Source organism: Ictalurus furcatus, chromosome 12 (assembly GCF_023375685.1).
Source record: "Ictalurus furcatus strain D&B chromosome 12, Billie_1.0, whole genome shotgun sequence".
NCBI lineage: Eukaryota > Metazoa > Chordata > Actinopteri > Siluriformes > Ictaluridae > Ictalurus > Ictalurus furcatus.
Window position 1 is genome coordinate 9,605,231 of NC_071266.1, and position 11,982 is coordinate 9,617,212.

Sequence of the window (11,982 nt, forward strand, 5' to 3'; positions counted from 1 at the left end):
ATCACATCACCTATATCTAAATATACAGAATAGAATTAGAACAATGGCGTGTAAATGCACTTTAAAGTTCAACATGAATAACATTGTAAATCATATGTACATTGAGATACGATTAGAATGTAGTAAAATAAGTACAATAAGAATAACATACAACAACAACAACAATAATAATAATAATAATAATAATAATAATAATAATAATAATAATAATAATACAAGTCAGTGGAGAGAGTGGAAATGAGACTTTTAATCCAAATTCAGATATTAAAATTGTTCGTAGTACAACATGTACTTTTAACACATGAAACGTTGACATCAAAACAAAAAAAACATACTATTTATTTATTATTATGAATATATATATATATAATTTTTTTTTTATTCCGGCGGAAAACACCTTGGGTGTTCCACAGGAGCGCTGTGAGCTGATCGGATCTGCCTCCTCCTACTCTACTGAGCGTGTGTGTCCGTATGTTGCTCCTACATTACACACACTTCATTTATCAATAACATTACACCTTGAAAAGAGATATACGTTGTGGATTATCATGTCAGACACGGTGAGTTTAAATATCCTTTAATACTTTTAATACATTTCCAAAGTGAACAACATTTCCTGTGTTGTTGGTGTATAAAAATGAGACCCAAGCTAACTGGGAAGCTAACAGTGCATTTATTTAGCCTAGCTCTCATGCTGTTAGCTGGCTGATTTGACCAATTTGACCATAACTGCCGACGTGGTGTATCGTTTTCTAGTTTTTCTGTTGTATTCTAATGTTTACTGAGTGTCTGCTTTTATTGTAAGTGGGGGGAAACTGTATTTGACTTTGGTTTCGTTGGCTAGCTAGCTTATTAAGCTAGCGTAAGACTGTTAGTTATTTCTTTACACCGATATTCAGGAAGATTCCGCCTCCTGCGCTAGTATTGGCTAATATTCAGTCTACTACGCTAGGATTGACTATTAGTATTCGGTCTCCTGCGCTAGGATTGGCTAATAGTTTATACTACTCCAGTGGGTCGGCGCGTCAATCCAAACGCGTCAATGGCGCCGCCATTTTAGAAGGGGCAAAAGGTATCTAGCTCAAGAGTGGAGGGTCTTATTTTGGTTTATGATGATGTTTGTCCACACGAAGGCAACGTTTTTGCCTACGATATACAGACTCCACGTTTCAGGAGTTAGGTTAACTCGAAATATTCATTATGAAAATATATAAGTGTATACCTATTATTATATTACCTGGGACATGCCGAAGTTATATTTACTGTCTTATATTATACACGTCATATATTTTATATTAAAACTCATTAAAAGCGATTCCTAATTGAGTAAGAATCTCTTCATAGATCTGCATTGTCTTACAAGTCAATCTCACCCTTTCCAATATGGCGAACAGGTGGACGTGTTTCAGTAGTTAGCGTCACAACAAAACCAAGCCTAGCGCAGGAGACGAGTTCCTAGTAGCCAATCCACGCACAGGAGCTTGGCTATTACTGACCAATCCGGTTGCGATGAGGTGGGGCTTGTCGCAAAAGCAATGGGAAAAACAACACTGGTTAGCTTTTAAAAGTTAGTTGTGTTGAATATGTTGCAACAGTGAACAAGAACTGAACTTTACACGCGTGTGTCATTGATTACCGACGTGTTGTAGTATGCGGATTTCATTAAAATAAATAAATAAATAGATAATAATATCAACTTTTAATCAGAAAGTGAACACTTTAATGCTGAGCTCCATGCTAGGTTAGCAAACGCTATCGTCCAATTCAGCGACTTAGCCGAGGTGATTAGCAGGTCGCCAGTGTTTACAGTATTTAAAGTGTGACTTCCGCCAGCCCGTTCTTCTCACCTGCTCGACTTGTTACTTCTTACGACTTTAAAGATGACCATAAACATGTTCAAGTAGATTAGAAGATAACTTTAAAAACAACATAATACAGTCCAAAATGACTGAAGGGTCATTTATTCCTAGAGCAGTGAGCTGTGTTTATGCTTTTATTTGTAATCTGTTTGTCCAAAAGTATGTGGACACCTGACCATCACACCCATATGTGGTTCTTCCCCGAACTGCTACCACAAAGTTTTAAATACACAATTGTATAGGACGCCTTTTATGCTGTAGCTTTACAATTTCCCTTCACTGGAACTAAGATGCCCAAACCTGTTCCATCATGACACTACACCTGTACACAAAGCGAACTCCATGAAGACATGGTGTGTTAAGGTTGGAAGAAGGTGGAAGGACTCGAGCTCGAGTGTCCTGCACAGACTCCTGACCTCAACCTCACTGAACACCTTTTGGATGAACTGGGATTAGAGACTCTTCACCCAACATCAGTGCCTGACCTCAACCTCATTAATGCTCTTGTAGCTGAATGAACACAAATCCCCACAGCCATGCTCCAAAACCTAGTGGAAATCCTTCTCAGGAGAGTGGAGGTCATTATACTTGCAAAGAAGGGATTGAATCTGGAATGGGATGTTCAACAAGCACATATGGGTGGGATGGTCACATGGTGTCCACAGACTTCTGGCTGTGTAGTGAATGTGTGCGGTTTTAATCATGCTTGCGTTTCTGCTGATTACAGGAGACAAAACCATCCAGTGATGGAGCAGAGAAGAAGGATGGAGAATACATTAAACTCAAAGTGATCGGCCAGGTAAGGAGCACGCAAGGATGCCACCTGATCGGCTCCTGAAAGAGCTGTATCGACGCAACGTGTTCTTCATAACCTGTAGTCACATAATATATATGCTTTCAAATTTTTCCCATTCCCCTAAATAGTCGCATGCATTACGTATCACCCATAAAAGCCTGAATAAGTGACCGTTACAATACTCTGCTGCTAATTTTTCTTCTCCTCTGTGTTTTTTTTTTTTTTTTTTTACCTTTCTCCCAGGACAACAGTGAAATTCACTTTAAGGTGAAAATGACGACGCATCTAAAGAAGCTGAAGGAGTCGTACAGTCAGAGACAGGTAACGCATACGTACTGCTTTCTCATAACGACACGAGCCTGCATTATGTAGCACTTTCCTTTTGTACTTATTTGCAGCTGGTGATGTTGAGACTCGTTCGAACGGGCGAGTACTAAATCAGGATGGGAACTAAACGGCGACGTGATCACGTTGCTCAACACAAACATTTCTGCTTGTTAAGTTAATTACATGTTCTGCTGCAACACCCGCAGCAGTGTTTTCTGTTCAGCTCAGCAGTTAGGCAAGTATTTTAACGGGTCAGTGAAAGTTGTAGACATGTGTCTTTATAGTAATAATAATAATAAAATGCACACAGGAGTCAAAAACCAAAAACGATTTGCACTGTTATCCAGTATGACAGCAGAACTGAATATATGAATGATAAAGTATTATACTATTTTAATGAGAAAACAAAAATAAATAGTATTTTAAGTGTAGTATAAAGTACCAAGTAGTATAAAGGTACGCTAGGTGGGATTTGAATTTAATTTCACTGAAAAGGGTGAACAGATGTTTTAAAAAAGAATGTGACCGTTTTACACGAAATCAGCTGCTTCTAAGTCTAGTTTGCATTTGTTCAAAGCAATGTTGGGAGAACGTATACCAAGTGTAACGATAATGACACGGTGCTGGATTTTGTTCTACAGGGTGTCCCCATGAACTCTCTACGGTTTCTCTTCGAAGGACAGAGAATCGCAGATAACCAGACTCCCAAAGAGGTTTGTTTTCCCTCCTTTCCTTCACGAGACTTTCATTTGCATGCCATCGTTTGTCAGTCGCTTCTATCCAAAGCGAGGCAGAAGACACGCGAGCTGAGCAGAGAGTCAGGAAGAAAGGAAGAAGATTTTTGTAACAAATCTTCAAGTCTGATCGTATTAATTGGACACATTTCAGCATTTCCCGCCATCTCTCGTACTGTATGTAGAAGCTCAGGTTGATGTTAGTGACGTCGCGAACTTAACAAACCACATCACATCCGATATCCCAAACAAATGATAGCAGGATGGTGGCGGTGATGTAACTAGAAACAACAATGCTAAAATGTTATGTTGGATTGCTTATGGCATATTGAAGCAGGTTCCATAGCTGTTAGACAGATTAAAGATGCAGTATTAAATGTTTTTTTTTTTTTTTTTTTTTTTTTTTTTTTTTTTTTTTTTTTTTTTAATCCTCACTTGTACAAATAACCTAAAAGATATATAAAACATGATAAATAAATTTTAAAAAAGCACATGTTTGGTTTGCTTTCTGCAAACAGAAAGCAGACCAGGACCCCGCTCAGACAGGCGCTCTCGGACCGGTTATTTTGCTTCTCGGGTCCTTAGAATAGCACAGCTCCGAGAGGGAGAAGACATCAGGGTTGCTCTGAAAGCCACTACACGTTACGTACGTGAAATCAGTTTTGTTCAAATGCCTCTCTGTGACTAAGTTTACATGGACAGCAGTAATCTAATTATTGAGCTTATTCGGAATAAGACAATATTTCGATTAAGGTGTTTACATGTGTTGCTTTTAGTATATTACTTTCATGTTTTACATGTTATAGAACATAGATCGATTAACGGCACACGTCATTACGTCACCGAGCCACGCCGTCCGACGTTCCCTCCAGAATTTCACGTATCAACATACAGTTCATCTTCGTTATGGTACCGTATACAGTTTTGGGTGTTTTTATTTTTAACTTTATGAACACTTCAAATGCAGTTAATTATTTGTCATGCTATACGTGCAAATAGACAACTGCTTGAAGCCGTGGGCTGTGTCCCAAACCGTATACTTACCTACTATATAGTATACAGAAATACGCGTATTTCACCTACTATACAGTAGGTCAGTACGCAGTTTCGGACGCAGCCGTGCTCTCTAGTTTGCCGTGAAACGGTTGAGCACTGTCGTGTGTGTACGTGTCCGGTCGCAAAATGCGGTGAAAACTCCCACACAATGTTAACAGTGTGATTAAGGTGTGTACATGTCTATAATACACGTCGATAATGCGACTAAAACAGGAGTACTCCACATGTCTTAATTCGATTTGTGTTTACTTCGAGTATGCCTTTAGCCGGATTAAGGTCATCAATAATCGCTGTTTACATGCTAGTTTCTTAATCGGGATTATTGTTGTCCATGTAAAAGTACTGTGTGTCTCTCCGTGCAGTTGGGGATGGAGGACGAGGACGTGATCGAGGTGTATCAGGAACAGACTGGCGGCTACTGGAACGACTAGACCTTTTGCTTCCTCTCCTTTCTTTTTAAATCTTAATTTTGTATGTACGATGTTTCTTTCTTTCTGTTTCCTTTTGTGCTTCTCTCAGAGGGAAATGGAAAAAAAACAAAGAAAACCATCTGGATCAAAGCGATACTACTCGGCTGGAGAGATGGGATCAGAGGTATAGGAAGGAGGAAAGAATAAGGAAAAAGATAACTTTTTTCCAAATCTTCCTCTCTCTCTCTCTCTCTCTCTCTCTCTCTCTCTCTGTGTCTTTCAGTCTTTTAAATACAGAGTCTGGATTAGTGTGTGCCACTGACCCTCAGAGCAGCTCTTCAAATTCCCCCAATGAATTGATCCCCATCAGTGACGCTTCATTTCTGCAGGATAGACACTAAATCATTCATGTCTATTCCTACATGATATTCCTCTAATATGCAATTATTGTCGGATGATAAAACGTGTGCTGCGTTTTCCTTTGTACGTGACATTTGCACATATCAAGGGAGCGACAGCTTCGTGTTGTAGCTGTTTGTGATGCATGTTGTTGTTTTTTTTGGTTCGTTTGTTTCGTCTCTCCGTTCAGACAATTGCTCCCCTGTTTATTAAAATAATACATAACGCAATAAGGCCCTGTTTTATCATTACATAAGAACGATCGCTGATCAACACTCAGGGGGCGACGAAATAACTCCACTGATCGATCTCTCTCTCTCTCTCTCTCACACACACACACACACACACACACACACACACACATGATGATGATGATGTCACTGCACGTTTAGCTTTTTCGTCCACTTCTTAGCTTGCATTTTAAACTTGAGAAGACTTGGTCCAGATGGTTTGTGGACATAGAAGAGATTGTTATTTTGCTTTTGTCTTGTTTTTTTTTGTTTTTTGTTTTTTTTTTAAATAAAATGTGTCATAAAAGCACATACTAGTTTGTGATCTTTGCTCACACACACTCGGTACATATTCAGAAGTTTTATTTTCTTGAAAATTTGTAACTGCCGTGTGTGTGTGTTAGAAGTAGATGGTTTAGCAAAAACATGCTTGAGTTTGGACGCTAGGTGGCGACAGAGGCACTGTCTGAACAAAACACCCCCAAAAAACCAGAAAGCGAAAAAACCCTCACCAAATGACTAGACAGGGTTGCCGGGTCTGTGGTTTTCCCGCAGAATTGGTATACTTTTTAGACTTGTATCCAATGTATTATTATTATTATTATTATTATTATTGGAAGTAGTAGTATTATATATTCGGGGGGTGAATAGTGACTTAGTGTTTAGCACGTTTGCCTCGCACCTTTGTTATGGGGTTAGGGGCTTGATTCCTGCCTCCACCTTGTGTGTGCGGAGCATGCATGTTCTCCTTGTAATTCAGGGCTTTCCTCTGGGTCAAAAGACATGCGCTGTAGGCTTTACATTGTACATAGTGTGTGTGTGTGTGTGTGTGTGTGTGTGTGTCCTGCAATGGGTTAGCACCCTGTCCCCCCACTTCGTTCCCAGAATTCCCTGGGATAGGATCCAGGCTCCCCATGACCCTGTTTAGGATAAGCGGTATGGAAAATGCATGGAATATATATGGGAGTTTTATTATTATTATTATTATTATTATTATTATTATTATTATTATTTAACTTATTGGTTTTATTTTACAATTTATCAATCTTTTTTTTTAATAGTTTCAGATTTTTAAAAAAAAAATGGTACTATTATTGTTATTACATTTATTGTTGTTATTATTATGATTATTATTGAAGCATATGTCAAGTAGGTGAAGTGTAGCACTTTTCATGCAGACTGTAGGTTCTTGTTCTGGTTATAATGAGCAAATTAAGATCGTGGATATGTAGTATCGTATGATTAAATTAAAATGAACTACAGTATAGTAGACAAAGTTTTGTACTGCATGAAGGTGTGTTAGTGAATTTATTGAATCCTCTCATAGTTATTCTTTATTTGTAAATAATAATAATACAGGTTGTGCAGAAGTTTTAGGCAGCCATCTTTTTGTACAAACTGTAATAGTTTTTGTTTTTAATGACTTCTACATTATCGAATCAATACGGAAAACATTTTAGATTCCCAAACATTAGTTTTCCAGCACAAAATTAAATGATACAGAAAAATGTTTGTATGTCAGTAAAGAAAGCAGTATATTACATAAGAGAACACTATTCAGACAAAAAAACACAATGAAGGTTGCTGGGTTTCGCTGCAAAAATAAGAAGCAAGTGCGAAAGTTAAATTCTCCAGAAGAACTGTGTCTGGTTCTGCAAGATGCTCAATAAAACTTACAGCTCATTTCCTTATAAAACTGCACACACTGTACCGGAGACTACTATTTGTTTTTGTTTTTCTCACACCAAATATTGACTGTTTCATTTACTACTGTTTACTGTATATTTTTTTTAAACATGTAGAAACAGTTAATTTCATTATAATGATAATGAATCTTTATTGTCACATATACATTACAGCACAGACTGGCACCCTGTCCAGGGTGTACCCCACCTTGTGCCCGATGCTCCCTGGGATAGGCTCCAGGTTTCCCCGCTACCCTGAAAAGGAGTAAGCGGTAGAAGATGGATGGATGGATGGATGGACATTACAGCACAGTGAAATTCTTATTTTCCACATATCCCAACATGTCAGGAAGTTGGGGTCAGAGTGCAGGGACAGCCATGATACAGCGCCCCTGGAGCAGAAAGGGTTAAGGGCCTTTCTCAAGGGCCCAACAGTGACAGCTAAGCAGCGCTGGGGTTTGAACCCCTGAGCCTTAACCGTCAAGCCACCACTACCCAGTATATTGAAAGCATCTTTTCTCTACAGCATTTCTTTGCATGCGCTTAAAACGTTTGCACAGTCCTGTATACACAGTCTTAGACAGTACCTTGAAGAAATAACTTTAGTTTCCACAGTGCTTCACATGAGTAAATATTATAGACTAGAATAGAAACGGACTGGATTCGTTGAAACAGACCTGGCAAGGTTTCCATGATAATCTGGAATATTATCAACAAATCACAAATTTATTTGCTGCATTTACATGCACTTGAGTAATTCCAGTCAGGACGAGTCAGCCAGTAGTCTGGATTAAACTCAGTTATGATGTCATTTTCTGATTTCTTTTGTCTGTCACAGTATGGTAGTACAAACGTTTGCATGCCCCATGATTTCCAAGACAAACCCTCTATATACACTGTTCGACATCAAACCTTCAAGAGCTTTGAGCAGAGAGAAAGAAACTGAAGAATCGTGGTCCATTCAGCTGGAAGTCAGTCATAGGCCCTTATTTGTCTTTACTGTACCTCTAATGATGAGTGTAAGAAGTATTAATGAACATTAACCTCATGATCGTGATGCTGTTTAACCCTTATAACTCTTATCTGTGATTATTTTTCTGTTCAAAAATCGGAATCGTCGAAAACATTTTTAAAAAGTCAATTTTTTTTACTGATTAAGCTGTATTTTGCTTTTAAACTAGTAACACGGTTGTTGTTTTTTTTAAAACATAGAATTAGCAAATATGTAAAATGTGGTTGAGTTTCTATCACAATATCACTGAAAATAAGCCAAAAAAATAAGAGAAGGGAATAAGAGAACTTTTCTTCTTCCCTTGATTTTCAATGTACATTTTTTCAGAACCTATATAATAGATGACTCATGGAAAAAGATGCTTCAAGACTAAGATGATTATATATGATTATATTTCAAGTTAAAGTGTGAATATAGTGAGGCGGGACAGGCAGAAATGCTATCACGCTATTTTCTAATCCATGTTTTAAGTTAATTATCTGAAACATGCACACAGGTTGTTGTGAAGGAACGTTTGAACTGTTTTGTTTTACCTTAAATTAAATCTAAATTTAATATCAGTGGTGTATCCCAATCATTAAAAAAAGTCTAATCTGGAAGAAATGAAGTATTAGTATTAGAGAAGGGGAAAGAACAAAGTGTTATGCAAAGAAAGAGGAAAAAGAGAAGGGCATGAAAAATGGAGGGAGAGAATTAAGAGGAGAAACGTGGGAGTGAGAGGAAGTGAAAACACACGGCCCGCCTCGGGCTCTCCGGATCTCGGGATCTGCAGTCGTGGATGCATTTCCTCGGCTGAGATTACGGTCTGCTGTAAGATTTATTCTCCTAACAAGCAGAGTTTTCCTCTCAGCTTTAACAGGAACCATGGTGTAGAGTGTTTGTTTTGAGAAACACGCTGTAGATGGTTATAAATGGAGCTGTATAGCGTTGCGACTCTATGTGTATGCTGTTCGTTATACGTGAGAGCGAGGCCCTCGGCGGTGAGGCTCTGCTATAGCTGAAACCCAGAGGGAAGATCGAGTTTCTCAGCAGCACACCAGGCCTGAACACTACCAGATGAGGGGCAGAGAGGAATGGGGGAATGGGGGAAGGGTGTGTGTGTGTTAGGGTAAAGGGGGGGATGGGTGTAGAATACCTATGAGCTCACGTCTGTGTCCAACTACATTTTCTTTGTGTATATGGGAAACGAGTCCAGTGCGGCAGGAACGTGGAGTCCTCTGTGCTTTAATCAGTTTCATCTCCAGACAAAACACAGGTAAAGAAACAAAAACAAAACACCTCTCTAAAGACGTCTCGCTCTACCCAAAATAGATTACTATCAAAATAGATTTTCGTTCACATTCCCAAATATCCCAAGTCAAAGGCTTAGTTAATGAAATCCCTAAATAAGATGTACTCTTGCACCAAGCCTTCATAATTATACCAAGTGATCTATAGCAGTTAGTTCGATTCGCTATTGAATTCTCGATTCTGATTGGTCAGAATCGAATGTTGATTAATTTTCAGAAACTTTGACATTATTTCCAGCTATAATTCAAATCACATGTCTATATTAATGCACTCATTCCAATACATTATCCTTTCTATTGTAGCAACTCAGTCGCAGGGAGACGTTTATTTACATTTAGCAGACGCCCTTATCCAGAGCGACTATACAACTGAGCAGTTGAGGGTTAAGGGCTGACAGTGGCAGCTTGGTGGTGCTGGGATTTAAACTTATTACCTTCCAGTCAGAAGTCCAACATCTGAGCTACCACTGCCACAACCTTTATGGAAGGAGTCTCCAGTGTCAGCTCTTTGCAAGCTGTAACTTCCCAACACAGGAACATCAGCAACAAGCTTTGTGGTTTTTTTTTTTTGTCTTTGCGATGTCAGAAACCGCAGATTTGGCTTTGTCGCGTCATGTGATGTCATCACAATGCACACTCAGCCAAAGCCCTCTTCGATTTACGTGCGTCCAACATGAGTACAGCTGAAAGGTCTCGTTTACCAACAAACACCACTGTGAAAGACCATGCAAAACTATTACATGCAATTTCGGTTTCGCCGATTCAAATAGATTTCCGCTAAAAAAGCAGAAAAAACTTTGCAAATTGCATCGCAAATGTTTTTTTTTGGCCACAATCACAAAAACACTTCGCAAAATCCCGTATGGGCTGATTAACTTAAAGACATAATAAAGAGGAGCCTGCTGATGAAACAATGTTTATGATTGCATCTGCTATAATGTAAGTGATAACAGGAACTAACTAGTGTTGTGGAATTAACAACGATGAAAAAAAAAGTATGCTTTAATAACGAAAAAACTGTAATCATTGGGAAATTGCCATGTTATAAGAGGAATAAAACACTAAAACAATGCAGGACCTGCTGTTATTGGACAATGTCACGTTCAGGGTGTTGTACTAACTCTGCTTCGTGTCAGGCCTCATCACACCACCCCATCGCTGACTATTTTCCTGATATTTAACAGCACGCCCATAAGTGTTTTCTTCCTTAACGTTTGTCCTTCTGAACATTATTAACCCCATATGCCGCCATCTTAGAGGAAATATTATATTTCGGGAAAGAATGCATCTCTGGCACTGTGTACAGTGCTCTGGTTGTAACTCTCTCAACATGAAAGCAGACATCAGATATCTGGTCATACCACTGGGGCCATCTGCTGGGACAACACTCCTACATCGGGTAAACATCTCGGAAACAATGTTTGACAAAAGTAAAGGCGTTGTCCATGCTGGATATCGATCCGATTTACGCAACTGTATCTCGTGGGACTGAGGGAGAGGGAACAATCTGAGGAAGGGGGTTCTGGTTACCTGAGACTTGACCCATCTGTTTTTTCTCAGGAAGGCTGAGAAAGTGGCACCTGTACAGCACAAAGGCCATTGTAAATGCTACACCGTGGGGATGTGTCTGCAGGAAGATTGATGTGGATCACAAACAAACAGGCATGAAGTAAATGGATGCACACCAAAGGTTTTGGTTTGGGCTTGAGTTATGTCTAAAGCCAGCTCTCACGTTTAATTTCCTCTGAGGTACTGTATGTCTGTCCAGGACTGGAGTTACATGTCCCTGTTATGGACAACTGTGAAATGCACCTGTGCAGGACGAGTCGTGCTTTGTTTGGTCAGATTTGACTCAGTCTGGTTTAAAACACACCAACAAGCAGCACTGGATCAGAATTGTTTTTTTTTGTTGTTTTTTTTAGCCATCACAAAAAATATATTGGTGGTTTCAGATCTGAGTTTGGAGCCTACAGCTTCACGGTAAATGTCTTATAACACTACACTGGCATCGGAAGGGCTACATTAATCGGTTAGAAAAGCTTTGAAATTAGAGATGCACCGATGTATCGACCGATAGTAAAAAAGATTTTAAAAACATCCGATGATCAGGGCCGATTATATCCTATCAATCAAAAGAGGGCGGGAAAACACATTGATTTCGTACTGTGTGTAAAGATGATGTCTC

General features: G+C 39.1%; 1 protein-coding gene across 4 annotated transcripts; it reads left to right on the plus strand.

Annotated features, from left to right (window-relative positions):
* The first annotated feature begins 28 nt into the window (after window positions 1-28).
* On the plus strand, window positions 29-6,093 carry sumo1 (small ubiquitin like modifier 1). Of its 4 annotated transcripts, none has more exons than XR_008387375.1 (7): window positions 29-85; window positions 414-560; window positions 2,587-2,658; window positions 2,899-2,976; window positions 3,624-3,695; window positions 4,235-4,625; window positions 5,135-6,093. XR_008387375.1 is itself a non-coding variant. In XM_053638721.1 (5 exons), the coding sequence occupies exons 1-5, from the start codon at window positions 549-551 to the stop codon at window positions 5,201-5,203; spliced, it is 303 nt and encodes a 100-aa protein (XP_053494696.1). In that variant the 5' UTR covers window positions 402-548; the 3' UTR covers window positions 5,204-6,093. The 4 variants fall into 4 exon arrangements, 1 of the variants encoding a protein (XP_053494696.1); XR_008387374.1 differs by lacking the exon at window positions 29-85 and having other exon boundaries at window positions 225-560; window positions 4,235-4,362; window positions 4,523-4,625; XR_008387373.1 differs by lacking the exon at window positions 29-85 and having other exon boundaries at window positions 225-560.
* The last annotated feature ends 5,889 nt before the right edge of the window (window positions 6,094-11,982 follow it).

Bases quoted from the DNA above. Each gene is read 5' to 3' on its own strand.
- sumo1 (XM_053638721.1), top strand. The intron at 2,977-3,623 runs GTAACGCATACG...TTTGTTCTACAG, and splicing joins AGTCGTACAGTCAGAGACAG to GGTGTCCCCATGAACTCTCT. The intron at 3,696-5,134 runs GTTTGTTTTCCC...CTCTCCGTGCAG, and splicing joins ATAACCAGACTCCCAAAGAG to TTGGGGATGGAGGACGAGGA.